Consider the following 16,462-nt stretch of genomic DNA (forward strand, 5'->3'; position numbering starts at 1 on the left):
GTATCCATCGGTTCAGCGATCATGGATTCAATCAACCATGAACCGAAAATATTTGGAGGCTGGTACGGTGGCTCATCCCTGTAATCCCGGCACTTTTGAGAGGCTGAGGTAGGTGGATCACCTGAAGTCAGGAGTTTGAGACCAGTCTGGCCACCACGGCAAAACCCTATCTTTACTAAAAATACAAAAATGAGCCAGGTATGGTGGTACATGCCTGTAATCCCAGCTACTTAAACTCAGTACAGCTTAACAACCATTTATATAGCACTTACATGGTATTAGGTATTGTGAGTAATCTAGAGATAATTTAACATATTTAAGAGGATGTATGTTAGAGATAAATATTATGTCATTTTATATATGGGACTTGAGCATCCACAAATTTTGGTATTAATCGGGGCTCTGGAACCAATCTCCCATCGATATAAGGGACGACTGTACATTGAATAAAAATGAGCAAGTTCATAGCAACAACAACAAAAGAAGTAGAAGGAGGGGACTCTAGAGAAGAATGCCTAAGAATCAATGTGAAAGGGTTTTGCAACTACCACTGTAGAAACTCGTTCAGTTTTCAAAGGATCTACCACCACAGGGTGAAAGACAGTTGAGCAACAGGCCCACAGATTACTTGTTCATTACAAAGGAAAAAGGTATCTCTGTAACGGAGAGATCTGATAGGCACAGCTTTAACCAGTAAAGCCAGCATCAATAAGGAATAAACGAACATTACTTATTACATGCTTCTGATGTGATGAAATGGAAGGCTGGTCAAGTAATTTTCTTGTCTAAAAAGTTACCTGAATCTAAACATAAATCATCAGATAAATCCAGATATGGGACATTCTACAAGACAACTGGCCTGAACACTTCAAAAATGTCACTACCATGAGAGAGAAGATAAAAATAATGAACTGTTCTACATTAAAGCAAGCTAACAAAGAATGGCAACCAAATACAATCCATGATCCTTGACTGGATTCTAAATTTCGAAACAAAGCACAAGCACAAACATACATACACCAAATACATACAAAGCCCAGCCATAAAATACATTTTTGGACAACTGGATAAATTTATGTATTAAACAGTATAGTATCCACGTTCAATTCCTTTTCATAACGTTGCCATTGTGGCTACATAAAAAGAATGTCCTTATTCTTGAGAAATACCTTCTGAAGAGTTCAGGGCAAAGTACCATGTCATCTACAACTTGTAAAGCATATTGCTTATAAAACATATTGCTGAGCCATTTGAAAATAGCCTTTAAGAGAAAGAAGAGATAAAGCAAATTTGAAAAATTATTAATTGGTGAACCTAGGTGAATGGCATAAAAAGTAGTTATTGGAACTTTTTTTTCCCACTTTTCTGCAGAATTAAAATTTTCTGGGGCGGGCATGGTGGCTCATGACTGTACTGTAATCCCAGCACTTTGTGAGGCTGAGAAGGGTGGATCACTTGAGGTTAGGAGTTCCAGACCAGCCTGGCCAACATGGTGAAACCCTGTCTCTACTAAAAATACAAAAATTAGCCAGGCGTGGTGGTGCACGCCTATAGTCCCAGCTACTTGGGAGGCTGAGGCAGAAGAATCACTTAAATCCGAGAGGCGGAGGTTGCAGTGAGCTGAGCGCACGCCACTGCACTCCAGCCTAGGCGACAGAGTGAGACTCTACCTCAAAAAAACAATAATAATAAAAAAAAATAAATAAAATAAAAACCTGATATAAAAAGTTGGGAAAAAACCATTAAAGGTATATATCTATACTTAGTGACACGAAAGGCAATCACAGTAACAATAAAGCAGTTTACAGAAGAGCACGTGTAAGAAAAATGCATTTTTATAAACCGTTATTTATACATGTATATTCCATGGAAGGAAAGTAGACAGAGATATGCACTAAAACGTTAATGACAATTAGTGTCTAGAAGTAGAAATCTAGTGGTTTAACATTTTTTCTCTTTCTAAAAAAATAGTTTCTAATTTGTAAATAATAATATACTACTTATGTAAATAAAAACTATCTTCATACTGTATAAGCAACCAGAGAGAGAAAAAAGAAAGGAAAGGAAGCACATGTGAGAGAGAAACAATGAATAGCAAAGGCTACTCTGGAACTTCCTATTTTGTTGAAGCTAATGTGGACATTTAAAAAAAAAAGTGTCGAATCAGATTTCATTGTAATAATATAATCCTAGTTACAATTATAACTAGTCAACCAAAAAGGGAGAGACAGATAAGTCGTATCTGAGAAATCCTTTTTTTTTTTTTGAGACACAGTCTTGCTCTGTTGCCTAGGCTGGAGTGCAGTGGCGCAGCCTTGGCTCACTGCAAGCTCCGCCTCCTGGGTTCACGCCATTCTCCTGCCTCAGCTTCCCAAGTAGCTGGGATTACAGGTGCCCGCCACCACATCCGGCTAATTTTTTCTATTTTTTTTTTTTTTTTTAGTAGAGATGGGGTTTCACTGTGTTAGCCAGGATGGTCTCGATCTCCTGACCTCGTGATCCACCCATCTCAGCCTCCCAAAGTGCTGGGATTACAGGCGTGAGCCACCGTGCCCGGCCGAGAAATCTTAAATGACAGATCTAGGAATAATAAATTCAGTATTTTCTTGAGATCTTAACAAAAGATTTCTTTCCTAAATAAGGAATCTCCTCTACTATGCCTTTAATAGATTATAAAATGTCTTTCTACCATCATTCATACTGGTGAATGATGAGCATCATCATTCACCACTCCAGCCAGAGTTCTCAGACGATAACGTCTCCTCATTCAATTCATTTCCACGTGGTTGTCTGGTTAACTTACAAATCTGCTCACACCGCTCCATTTCTTAATATAGCCTCTGCTTTCTGCCCACAAGATAAAGACACACACCATAACAGAGCACACATGGCTTTACATACTGACACTTCTAACCTCATCTACTGACATTTACCCCATGTATATCCTGTATTCCAGCCACAATGAACTGCAGTTCCCAAACACTCCATGCATGCCTAATTCATCATTGTATCCCTAGCACCCTAGAGTAAGAGACAAAAAATCCCTGAGAAATAAAAAAGTCGTTCACAGCATATCTTCTGGGAGGAATACAAAAGCTGAGTGTCTACAAAAAAGGCAATGTGTGATCTTAATCACTGTGATAATGCAAACTTCCTCAGCTAGAAATTGGCAACAGCAGTGGACACAATAAGGTTTTAGCCATTGTACCTCTCTGGGAGAAATATATAATTATTGAAGAAAAATAAAGCTACTCTGTTCTTCCAAGAGAGGTGTGTTACATAACCACCATCTTATGGATGTTTAGAAAGGGCTACCCAACATTTCCATGATGAATTATTTCTGATAATAAAGAAATAGCTCTTCGAGGGCCAAAATAAACAAATAATTTGTCTGTGGTATTCTCCGGGTATTAATCTTGAGTTTTCAATTTCATTTGGAAAAGCAGGAAACAATCCTGTAGAACACTGGGTGTTACTTCCTTTAATTGCAATGCTAAGCCCAAGACTCATACTCATAATGAGCTTTAAACTCCCCAAGAACAATTTATATTATTCTAAGATCTTCTCTTACCCCCACCCCCAGAAAAAGCATACAATTTACAGTACAGTCACATTATGTACCTATATTTATGTCTATGAATTAATTTAATTTCTATTATTGGGAGTAAGGTAATTTCATAGACAAGAGAGTTTCCACTAAGTCTCTTCCTAATTTGTTTACTCATTTAAACACAGTTTATCAGTCTTACCAGAATAAGTAACTGCGGTGGTACTGTAAGTAGCACTCTGAGTATAGGATGGCACCACAGTAGCCGCAGCTGCTACTGGCTGTACGGTGGAGGATACAGGATAGATGGAGAAAGTAGTAGTAGCTGGACTTGGTGTGGCTGGTTTTATGGCTGTCACTTGTCGAGTTTGCTGGGCTTGAGTATACTGAGTTGCACCTTGGCTATAACCTGCTTTAGGGGCTGAAGTGGGAAAGAGACACCAGAAAATTAGAAGAGCAAGCCACTATATTTACTGTACCAGTATCCTTAAAAGCTGGAAAGAATAGGTACAACCATCATTAACTATAAATTTTATGCCAGCAATTTCTCCTTAGCAAAAGGTATAAAACTCTTATTACCAATATGAACAGAATATATAAATTAATATACTATCTTCTGCCAAATGCTTTCTATGTATTTCCAAAATGATTATTTTGGCAAAATGTACAACTAACTGAAATAGCAGTGTTACCAGTAAACAAGGTTTTCTGAAAAGGGGTGTGTGTGTGTGTCTGTGTGCGCGCACGCAAGCGCGCGCTAGTCAGTCTACTTCAGTTAGGTTTAACACTGGAAACAGGATAGAATGAGTTACAATGTACATATTTCAATTCACAGTGAAAACTTCAATGTTTAATCATATGAAATTTGTTCATTCACTGCATTTTTACTGATTTTTCCATAGTGAACTACAATCTAATAAGGAACTATATAATTTTTCAAATGTCAGTAACTTGAATGCAGCTATTCCTAAATGGCTGCCACTGATGTCTGTCGAACTTCTTTGCTGCCTGACATACTCAAAACAATGTATATTCTGAAAGAGTCTTAGAAGGCTTATCACTAAATTAATAATCACTTATAAATGATCACTAGACATAAATGTTATTTATGAAAAAGGCCCAAAATCAAGGGGCTAAGCTCATTTTATGTTCAGTTAAGTAAAGGTACCTTAGAACTTTTTTTTTTTTTTTTGAGACAGGGTCCCACTCTGTTGCCCAGGCTGAACTATGATGGTGTGATCATGGCTCACTGCAACTTCAAACTCCCGGACTCAAGCAATCCTCCCACCTCAGCCTCCGAAGTAGAATTTTTATCTCAAGCAGAACTTACCTGCTTATGAAATTTGATCCACATAACACAAAAAGATAATACTTTATAGAGATGACACTAATATCCAAGAGCTAAATAACTTACAAAAGTCAGAGTCAATACCAGAGTTAGACTAAATCAAGATCTTCTCTTAGATAATTCAGCACTCAAGCACAACTTAAGCTTGGTAATTCAACAGGAAGTTTACTATAGATTATTATACACAGAAATCAATAGAGAAGAGACCACAGGGCCGGGCACGGTGGCTCAGGCCTGTAATCCCAGCTACTCGGGAGGCTGAGGCAGGAGAACTATGTGAGCCCAGAAGGCCGAGGTTGCGGTGAACCAAGATCGCACCATTGCACTCCAGCCTAGGCGACAAGAGTAAAACTCCACCTCAAAAAAAAAAAAAAAAAAAAAAAAAGAGAGACCGCAGGAATAGTCAGATAGTCACTATAATTCAAAACATGTTAAAACCACTTTTAAGGGACTTATAAAATTTTAGAACTAGAAGGGGTCCTACTGAAATTTGGGTCAACTACTTCATTTACAGATAAGATAACAGAGATATGAGAGGTGAAAAAAATCACTTGCCCACATTAGCAGTAAAGCCAGTACTGGAAGCCAATTCTACTCTTCCAAGCCAAGGCTCCACCCACACCCTCACAGCTTTGGAAAAAAAAATTGAAGGAATTGCCCACTTTTCAAAAGCTTTGTTTTAAAAATTATCAAATCTCTCTCTCTCAAAAAAATCCATCTTTTAACGTCTATAAATACGCAGGTTTCTTTGCAAACAAAACGCTTCCTAGATACTGTATTTAACATGATTGGTGGCTGATAACAGAACCAACTGTCATTAGAGATCAGAGGAAGATTAATTAAAAATATGGGCCCATTAAAGAGTCTCTACTGGTTACTAAGGCTGTTTGTTGGCAATATCATATATTCTGGGCATTTCTGGCAAAGATAAAAATGTGTTCAGAAGTTATCATCACAGCTTCTTTTGTACACCTTATTTCAGCAGGAATGGAATTGTGGGCTGAAAGTCCAGAAATGGAGTACATTTCCAGGAGAGAAAGGCATGATTATGAATTGTGACTCTAAGGCATTTAGTAGGACATGTCCAGAACCTGCCTCTTAAGATGATGTGATACGAATTTAGATGCACTCAAAAGCTTATCTTCATTAAAAAATACAGTAAGTCATATACTTCAATAGTTTACAAAGAAACTATGTAGTTAAGAAAACCCACCTGTCTGATAGTAAGTTTCAGCAACAGAAGGCTGAGGTTGGGCAGCGGCAGCTACAGCAGCAGCAGTTGCTGTTGGTTGTTGGTAGTATTGCTTACTATCATAAGCTACAGCAGGAGCTGTGGACCTTACATATGAGTATGAATCCTAAAGAAAAGGAATGAAAGAAAATCTTGCTATGAGACAAGAGGAAGGAAAAAATATACTTACTGTATAAAAGTGCAATAAAGGAAAACAAAACACTAAATACGTAGTTTCATGACAGACCTAAACATAAAATAATCAAATTAAATACACAGAAGATTCATTTTGTACTTCATTAAAATAATATCAAGGCCGGGCGTGGTGGGTCAAGCCTGTAATCCCAGCACTTTGGGAGGCCAAAGCAGGCAGATTACAAGGTCAGCAGATCAAGACCATCCAGGCTAACACGGTGAAACCCCGTCTCTACTAAAAATACAAAAAATTAGCAGGGCGTGGTGGCAGGCGCCTGTAGTCCCAGCTGCTTGGGAGGCTGAGGTAGGAGAATGGCAGGAACCCGGGAGATGGAGCTTGCAGTGGGCTGAGATCACGCCACTGCACTCCAGCCTGGGCAACAGAGCAAGATTCTGTCTCAAAAAAAAGAAAAAAAAAAAAATAATATCAAAAGCATTTCAAGCAGCACGTTTAACTTTTACAATCAGAACAATCACCAAAACATTTCAAAATAATACTTAAGAAAAAATTAATTTTATTAAAAAATGTATGGCAGTTTTGCCTTAAAGATGGATCCTACAATACTACAAAAGAACACTTGCATTACTAAGCTTTGTAATTGCTCCAGCTTTCTTTTCAGTATTTCTTTTTCAAGAAAGATCAAGGTGAGCTGAGTGAATTCTGGCAGTTCATGAAGTAAAGAGGGGTAGAAAGGTATGTAGGTGAAATGGCTGAAGAAGCAGGCAGGGACCAGAAAACACTGGGTTTCACAGACACTATTAAAAACAACAAAATTTATTATATTCTGTCTCTGAGCATAAACAATCACACCTCAAAAGGAATTTCATTTAGTAACCTGCCTAAAATTAATAGCAAATACTAATATTGTTGATTTACATTTCAATTTTTTTTTTTACTGCATAAATTCCTATGCTTTAGAAAGAATATAGCAAAACCAGGGAAAGTTCAGAAAGACCAAAGTTTAAAAAACAGATCCTGAAAGCAAACAAGCAAAAAAACAGATTAAAGCAAGTAGTAATCTAGTACTGTTTTCAAACATAATAAAGAGAATGTAGAATTCCTGTAAGACTGAATAAGAGGCAACTGGATGAATAAGAGCATGATCAATTTTTGTTATAATGTGTATTAAAAAAGAACATCTTTACAGGATAAATGTAAAGGGGACAGAACTTCCACCTTTGCTAAGTTTCAAGAAGAAAATATGTAATATGTTTGTCCTGTTCTCAAAATATTCTCAAAATAGGAGACATACCTGTGTTCCAGATGAATAATGCCCTAATACAAACAAGGGAAGTCTTTTCTATGTCTTCAGTTAAAACAGTAACAAACAAACAAACGTGGGGTAAACTATGAAATATTTAATTAGCAATTAATGTAAAAGTTTTTGACAGACAGCTATAAATAATAGAGTCAAATAGACGGGGGGTGGGAAGAAGGATTATTAATACAAAGCTCATTGCCAGGAATATATATATTTTTTTCTTGAGACAGGGTCTTGCTCTGTCGCCCAGGCTGGAATACAATGGCATGATCTTGGCTCACTGTATCCTCTGCCCCCTGGATTCAAGCGATTCTCGTGCCGCGGTCTCCCGAGCAGCTGGGACTATAGGTGTGCACCACTGCACCTGGCTGATTTTTGTATTTTTAGTAGAGACGGGGTTTTGCCATGTTGGACACGCTGGTCTTGAACTCTTCACCTCAGATGATCAGCCCGCCTCAGCCTCCCAAAGTACTGGGATTACAGGTGTGAGCCACCGCGCCAGGTCAGCAAGGAATCTTAATGGTTGGTATGTCCCCAACTACCAAGGAATACTCATTTACTTTTCTCTATCAGTACATGTGTATTTTGGAAGCCTCGAGTTTGAGAAGCAATGGCTAGGGCATTACATTATACACTGAGGACAAAGAAATCCGCATGATAAGGCTACCAAAACTAGTAGTTTTCTTACCTGGTAGTTTTGTGTAGTAGCTGGGGGTGGTGGTGGTGGTGCTTCTTGTTGTCTCTGAGTATAACCGTAGTCAGTTGCTGTGTGTGCAGTGGGGTAGCCTCCATAAGCAGCAGCTGTTGCAGCAGCTGCAACAGCTACTGGAGCAGGCCTGGCAACTGCAACTGTGGCGGCTGCTGGTGCATAGGCGGCAGTAACTGTGTGAGCAGCTACTGGAGCCTGATGGACAGTGTAGCTAGCAACTGTAGTTGGATGAGAATAGGCTACACCCGAAGCTGGCTGCTGGCTACATTGTGGAGTACAAGAATAAATATAATACAATTTTAATATCCAGGAGTTAATCAACTTCAATTAAAAGCTATTTATCAACTGAAATAAAAAGCACATTTTTAAGTAATTTAATCTTGGACCACAAAAGGTCAAGTATTTGAACTCAATGAACTTCCTATTCAACATCATATTTATTACTGCTCTGTAATTTTCATTCTTTAATCTCAATACATTATATAGTCACACATTTCACATCATAGATTGTATCACATTAATAGGAATTAAAAACTAGAATAAAAAACAGTAATAGGAAGAAAAGAAAAAACTGACCAAATTAGGAACTTCGGTGTTCGTTACATGTAAAGTTCTTTATTATGTTGTAGTTTTACAAATCTCTACAAAGAAATTGTAAGAAAAATATTCTATTCTAGCCCAATTACAGAAGAAATTTAAGGTAGAAACTACTGACTAGCTGATTAAAAAAATACTTCTGTTGCTTCAGGACAGTGGTATTCAATTGGGGGAATTTTTCCCCCAGGGGACATATGGCCATATCTGCATATATTTTGGATGATCAAACTGCAGAGGTGGTGGTGATATGTGAGCTACTGGCATCTAGTGGACAGAGGCCAGGGATACTGTTACACATCCTACAATGCACAGGACAGCCGTGCATAACAAAGAGTTATTTAAAGTATGTCAATAGTGTTGAGGGTTGAGAAGTCCTGTTCTAGGGTACAAAACCTACAATGGAATATCTATTATTTTAGATACATGTTCCAGCTTACAGGGAGCATTTCATTATACAAAGTTACTTCTAAAAATATAACAGCATGCTTTGTAAAAGAAGACATAAGTCAGATGCTTTGCAATTAAAACCATTTAAAACTCAAAGACAAAAACATTTTCCAAAACAGCAATCAAATGAATTTCTAGCTAAAGTTCTTAGAGCAATATGTTTATTTTAACTTTTAAATTGAAAGCCTGTATCACTAAAACCAAAGGCCTACAGATGTTAACATATAAAAGTGTATTTCTTGTTCTAGGTTTTCTGAATAATACACTCAATTCCACTTGATAAAGCTATATTACTAAGGCAGAAACACCTACTAGAAAAAGGACAGCCCCAACAGTTATTTAGCTGGTAGGTTTTAGCTGACCACATTTTAGTATGAGCCGACAACTGAGAATAGCTAAGAAAAAGAAAAAAAAATGTTGAAGCTACACTAATTAACTCAGTCTCTGATTAACGGGCTACAGTGCAAGGTATTCTGCACTGGTGTGCATAGTGCCATAGAAATACAGTATAGAATTAAAATTTGGGGCTATATTTTAACTGTATTATGGAAAACACTGATAAACTAGGATGTTTATATTAGATTAGAAGATTCCAAAGGGAATCAATGTGAAGGTCAGAAATATGGGTTTTAACTTCATATAAAAAGGGGAGGACACCTGGAGAAATTCAGTCTAGAAAAGATGATAGATGCCTTCTAATAGAAGACACTTACTCCATGCTGCTCCAGAGAACAGAACTAGAACCAATAGTTGGAAGTTACAGGGTGGCAGATTTCAGTCCAATATGAAAAAGAAAACAAAAAACAAAAAACAAAAAAACTTAGAACAGAGTCCAAAGAAACTCGTATAATTTCTATCTGGATGAGGTTTCCATATTTTGATATAAAACTAACACTTTCTACATATATGCCAATATGACAGGAAAAGAAAAGTTTACATTAAAACAGTGAAAAACTTGTTTGGGAATAACATTTTCTAGGAACAACTCCATATCCGTATGAAAATGACAGTAACATGTCACACTTTTTCAAATTCCTAGAACTGAAAAAAAAAAACTTTAAAATACAACAGGTCTGTGAAATGTGTATTTAACATTTACTAATAGGATAAGATTAAATACATCCAGACTATACCACTCAAGAGTAATTTTGGTTATATAAAAGACTTTCTATTCATCCCACTGCTCCTTATTTAGTATCTGTCCCCAAAACATGTCCTATTAGACAAAAAGCAGGTGGGAATAGGATGCGAATGTTGAGTCAACTAGGCAGGCAGGCAATTTCTTATACTGCCTCTGATCCTCACCCTAAATGTCCATAGACTCAAGAAGGAATGACTGTATGTTCTGGTTAATGCCTACTGCTGGTGGAATTATTACTTTTAGTACTTTTCACTCTCCTATGTGTCTCAGTTTGAACAATAAATTATACAGTCACCAGTCCCAGGAACCATATGAAAAAGATGCCAGTGGATTTAGCAATTGCTATTTACACATCTCTGGCATTGTCTAACTCTGCTCTGTATCCCTACTCATTATCTGGACTGGAACCTTATCTTCTACCAAAAGCATGAGAAAGGCTGAGCATGGTAGCTGACACCTGTAATCCCAGCACTTTGGGAGACCAAGGCAGGAGGACTGCTTGAAGTCAGGAGTTTGAGACCAGCCTGGGCAATGTAGAAAGACCCCATCTCTACAGAAAATTTTTTAAAAATTAGCCACACATGGTAGTGTGTGCCTGTAGTCCTAGCTAGTCAGAAGGCTGAGGTGGGAGGATCACTTGAGCAGAGGAGGTTGAGGCTGCAGTAAACCATGATTGTGCCACTGCACTCCAGCCTGGATGACAGAGTACAACCTGTCTCAAAAAAAAAAAAAAAAAAAAAAAAGAAAAAGAAAAAGAAGCCAAGAAACACTTCAAGCATCAGATATAAATGGAAGAGTACTTTCCCTGAGGAGAAACAGGAAAACAAAGTATGTAAAGCAATTATTACAGAGTACACACACCCTACATTCTTACTCAAGAAATGGCCAGCTCCTTACCTATTTACAAAACAAACAAACAAACAAACAAACAAAACAAACAAAAAAAACCAGTGAGCCAGGGACTCACTACAAAAAATAAGACTTCCAAGACTTCCAGGCAATCTTATTGCTTAAAAAATAACAGTCAAGTTGGCCACGGAATACCTGTAATCCCAACACTCTGGGAGGCCAAAAAGGCTGGATCTAGAGTTTGAGACCACACTTGGCAACACAGTTTGAGACTCCATCTCTACAAAAAATACAAAAATCAGCTGCGTGTGGTGGCATGCATCTGTAGTCCCAGGTATTTGGGTGGCTGAGGCAGGAGGATCACTTAAGCCCAGGAGGCAGAGGTTGCAGTGAGCTGAGATCACACCACTGCACTCCAGCCTGGACAACAGAGTGAGACCCCTGTCTCAAAAAAATTTTTTTTAATTTAAAAAAAGTTTTTAAAAATCAACAGACAACACAAATCACCACATATCTGAAGGAAGCCTATTATAAACTGCCAAAACATGCAACAATGACCATGTGGGAAATGAACACATGAAGGCAACAGATGAGAATTTTCGAAAACTCAAATTTGTATCTATAAAACAAGAACTTTATACTACCTAGAAGAGAAGATACAGTTGGGAAATTGACAAGATAAATATACGAAAAATGTAAAAGAAAGGATAAGCCTAGGAGGCCCAATGTACAGCCTGAAGGAATGACAGAAAAGAAAAAAACAGATCAAAAAAATTAAGAAATAAAATTTCCCACTCCTGAGGGGAACCATGTTTTCAAATTCAAAAAGCTCACAGAGAGCAAAACAGAGTGAAAAAACTAAACCTAGAGACATAGTATTTTACTTTTCAAGACAAAAATATCCTGTCTCCAGAGAGGGAAAAACTGGGCACCAGCAACTAAATGAAAATTAGACTTCTTACTGGTAACACTAGAGCTAGAAGACAAGGTATTATCTTCAAAATTCAAGGGAAAATGATTACTAATGTAGAATTTTGTACCCAGCCAAACTATGGAGGCAGAATAAAGATTTTTTTAACCATTCAAGGATGGAAGGAGTTTACCTACTATAACGTCTTTTCTTAGCAAGCTACCTGAAGATGTATCCCATCTAAAACAAAAAGTAAACCAAGAAAACACGGGATCCTGCAAAAAGATGAAAGCCTAGGTCAGCCAGCAGCTGTGGCAGCAGGCCCAGAGAGCAGTGAGTATAGACTGGAATTAGAGGAATGACAGAAGCCTCTCAGAGAAAGATATCCAGAAAAACAGGGGACTGGGCACAGAGCCAGTAGACAGGGAGCCTAGACAAATTTTAATAAATGACAACATGATTAAGAAAAAAAAGGTAATGAATGAATTCAGGAAATGTAAACTGCTCAAGAAAGGCATGATCCCAGTAAAAGCCTTTATAGTTAAGTAATCAGTATGGTATGAAAAAGAGGAAAAAATCCATTTGAACTTGAGCCTAGGAAGATTTTCTAATAAGCGGTATAGGATTGTAAAATGGAACACATTAGAAATCATAATCATAGAATGGTACTAGGCTCCACAATAACTACTACTGATAAAAGTTTTTGCTGTAAAGTTTTAGAATCAACCTAAATTAGAGAAGATAAACTATGATTATAGAACATAATGTAAACGTTATCACAAATAAGAGTATACATTAAGTTGGGGAGTGAAGTAGGGAAAGAGAAGTGAAGCACAAGAGTTCCAAGAATTCTTAAAAGGTACAGAGTACTGATATACTGTCTAGCTTTGATGGAACTAGAAATGGAGTATACTGTCTAAATTAACAGACATAGTCTGAATTTGGGAAGAGAAGAAATGAGAAGAGAGCATATGCAATGTAGTCCTAAACTGTGATTGTAGGAAATAAAAATATATGCATAAAGTTGATAAATTACAAAATAGCAAAAGAGGAATACTATTCAGTGATGTGGAGGTTAGTACCAAAAGAAATAAAACCAGAATGCTTTGAAAGTCAGAGTTTTTAACTTGTATACAACAGTGGTTTTCAATGTGATCCAGGGACCCCCCCTGAGGGTTCCTGATACTCTTTCAGGAGGTCCACACAAGGTTGTTCTCTTTTTAATTATACACTGGTGTGAAGCGACGCTGCCTTCGTATATAATTTACTGCAACAGTCTGAATGCAAAAGCAAATTTTTAGAATCAATATTCTTAATTTAACACATTAAAAAGATTTGCAAAAATGTAAAACAATGCCTCTCATCTGTTTTTGAAACTAATTTTTCATAAGCATATTTTTGTTTAATGTATAATAGTTTTATTCTTTCGTTTTGAGTCTCACTCTGTTGCCCAGGCTGGAGTGCAGTGGCACAATCTCAGCTCACTGCAACCTTCGCCTCCTGGGTTCAAGCAGTGCTCCCTGCCTCAGCCACCTGAGTAACTGGGATTACAGGCAGCTGCCACCTTCTGGCTAATTTTTGTATTTTTAGTAGAGACAGATTTCATCACATTGGCCAGGCTGGTCTCAAATTCCTGACCTCAGGTGATCCACCCGCCTCGGCTTCCCAAAGTGCTGGGATTACAGGCGTGAGCCACTGCGCCAAGCCTAATTCTAATATAGTAAATATCAATAGAACCCAAATAAACAAAAACTCTGGGGTTCTGAATAATTAGAAGTGCTATAGGAATCCTGAAACCCAAAAGTTTGAGAATCTTCATTCCATGATGCAGACCATTAACCTGGAGTCTATAATGGTTATTCACCATTCATTTTCTTGGTCTCTATTTATTATCCCTTTACACAAAAAGTTTCTATCATGCAACAGGAAAATGAAATTGCTTAATTCATTGATAAAAACTACTAATTACAGCAAAGTAAGGTTTATAATTAATAGAAACCTAGCAGAAAATTATTTAATCTAAACCCAAGATATCATGAAATCACTAGTAAGTGGCAGAGCAAAAGCCAGAACCTAAGCAGTGTGGCCCCAGTGTGTATGTGCTCTTATCCATCACATCCACTCCCTACAACACTTGTTTTCTTAAACAGTTTAAAATATAGTGACAAGTTCAACATATAAATCAATGTAGTACACATTAATAAAAGGAAGGACAAAACCCAAATATCATCTCAATAGCATTTGACAAGAGTCAACATCCTTTTACGATTAAAAACAAACAAACAAAAAAAAAACTTCAACCAACTAGGAACTGAAGGAAATAACCTCAATATAATAAAAACTATGAAACGCCCATAGCTAACCTCACACTCAGTGATGACACACTGAAAGCTTTTCCTCTAAGATCAGGAAGAAGACAAAGCTGCATGCTTTTACTGCTTCTATTCAACATAGTACTTAAGTTCCAGCCAAAACAATAAGGCAGGAAAAACAAAAGGCATCCAAATTAGGCCAGGTGCTGGTGGCTCATGCCTGTAATCACAGCACTTTGGGAGGCCAAGGCAGGTGGATCACTTCAGTCCAGGAGTTCGAGACCAGCCTGGCCAACTCAATGAAACCCCGTCTCTAATAAAGATACAATAAATTAGCCACATATTCTGGCATGTACCTGTAGCCCCAGCTACTTGGGAGGCTGAAGCATGAGAACTGCTTAAAAACCGAGGGGGCAGAGGTTGCAGTGAGCTGAGATTGTGCCACTGCACTCCAGCTTGGACAACAAAGAAACACTCTTTCAAAAAAAAAGAGGGCATCCTAATTGAAAAGATCAAGCCATTTGTTCACAAACGACATCATTTTATACATGGACAACACTAAACACTCCACAAAAAACTGTTAGAACTAATACATGAAATAAGCAAAGTTATAGGATACAAAAATCAGTTGCATTCCTATACGTTAACAATACACAGGCAATTAAGAAAACAATTCCACTTACAATAGCATCAAAAAGAATAAAAAACTTGGGCCAGGCACTGTGGCTGGCTCACGCCTGTAATCCTAGCACTTTCGGAGGCTACGGTGGGAGGACAATATAGTGAGACCTCATCTGTACAAAAAATACAAAAAAAAATTAGTAGGGCATGATGACATGTGCATGTAGTCCCAGCTACTTGGGTGGCTGAGATGGGAGGATTACTTGAGCCCAGGAGGTCAGGACTGCAGCTGGCTGTGATCATGCCAGTCTGGGCAACACAGCAAGACTCTGTCTCAAAAAACGAAAAAAAAAAAAAAACAAACAAACAAAAAACAAAAAACAACAAGGAAAAGAAAAGAAAAACGAAAAAACAAAACAAAACAAAAAACCTTATGAATAAACCTAGCCAAGGAGTTGAAAAATGTGTATATTAAAAACTACAAAACACTGCTGAAAGATTTAAAGACACAAATAAATGGAAAGACATCCCATGTTTATGGATTAGAAGGCAAACTACTGTTAAGATGTTAATACTACCCAAAGTGATCTAAAGATTCAATGCAATTCCTATAAAAATCCCAGTGATTTTTTTTTTTTTGCCAGAAAAGAAATCTATCCTAAAATTCCTGTGGAATCTCAGGAGACCCCTAATAGCCAAAACAACCTTAAAATATTAGAACAAAGTTGGAAGTCTCACACTCGCTAATTTCAAACTACAATAATCAAAACAGTGTGGTACTGGCATACAGACATATAGACCAATGAAATACAACAGAGGACCCAGATATACAGCCTTGCATATACAGTCAAATAATTTTTGACAAGGATGCCAAGACCATTCAATGAGTTGTCTTCTCAACAAATGGTGTTAGGAAAACTGGATATCCACATGAAAAGGAAAAAAGCTGGAGCTTCACCTCACAAAATATACAAAAATTAACTCTAAATGGATGAAAGATCTAAATGTAACAGCTAAAACTATACAACACAACTCAGTAGAAAACACAGGGGAAAAAGCTTCATGACATTAAATTTGGCAATGATTTATTGGATGTGACACCAAAAGCACAGGCAAAAAATTAAAAATAGACAAATGAGACTACATCAAAATTAAAAACCTCTGTGTGGCCAAGTGCAGTGGTTCATACCTATAATCCCAGCACTGTGGGAGGCCAAGGTGGGCTGATCACCAGAAGTCAGGAGTTCGAGACCAGTCTGGCCAACATGATGAAACCCTGTCTCCACTAAAAAT

General features: G+C 37.5%; 1 protein-coding gene across 6 annotated transcripts in view; it reads right to left on the reverse strand.

The window, feature by feature from the left end:
• ZFR (zinc finger RNA binding protein) overlaps positions 1–16,462 on the reverse strand; it is an 88,537-nt gene that overhangs the window by 54,803 nt on the left and 17,272 nt on the right. For 3 of the 6 annotated variants that reach the window (XR_002522470.2, XM_021939263.2, XM_021939260.2), the window contains exons 3-6: positions 10,050–10,073; positions 8,272–8,554; positions 6,109–6,253; positions 3,750–3,968 (exon numbers count right to left, since the gene is read on the reverse strand). Coding sequence is in view for 4 of the 6 variants with exons in the window: in XM_021939263.2 (XP_021794955.2) it covers positions 3,750–3,968; positions 6,109–6,253; positions 8,272–8,554; positions 10,050–10,073 (671 nt within the window). In the remaining 2 variants the exon portion in view is untranslated. The remainder of the gene's footprint in view (positions 1–3,749; positions 3,969–6,108; positions 6,254–8,271; positions 8,555–10,049; positions 10,074–16,462) is intronic. The other 3 variants (XR_002522471.2, XM_031666100.1, XM_021939261.2) reach the window with 1 other exon arrangement.

This window comes from Papio anubis, chromosome 5 (assembly GCF_008728515.1).
Source record: "Papio anubis isolate 15944 chromosome 5, Panubis1.0, whole genome shotgun sequence".
NCBI lineage: Eukaryota > Metazoa > Chordata > Mammalia > Primates > Cercopithecidae > Papio > Papio anubis.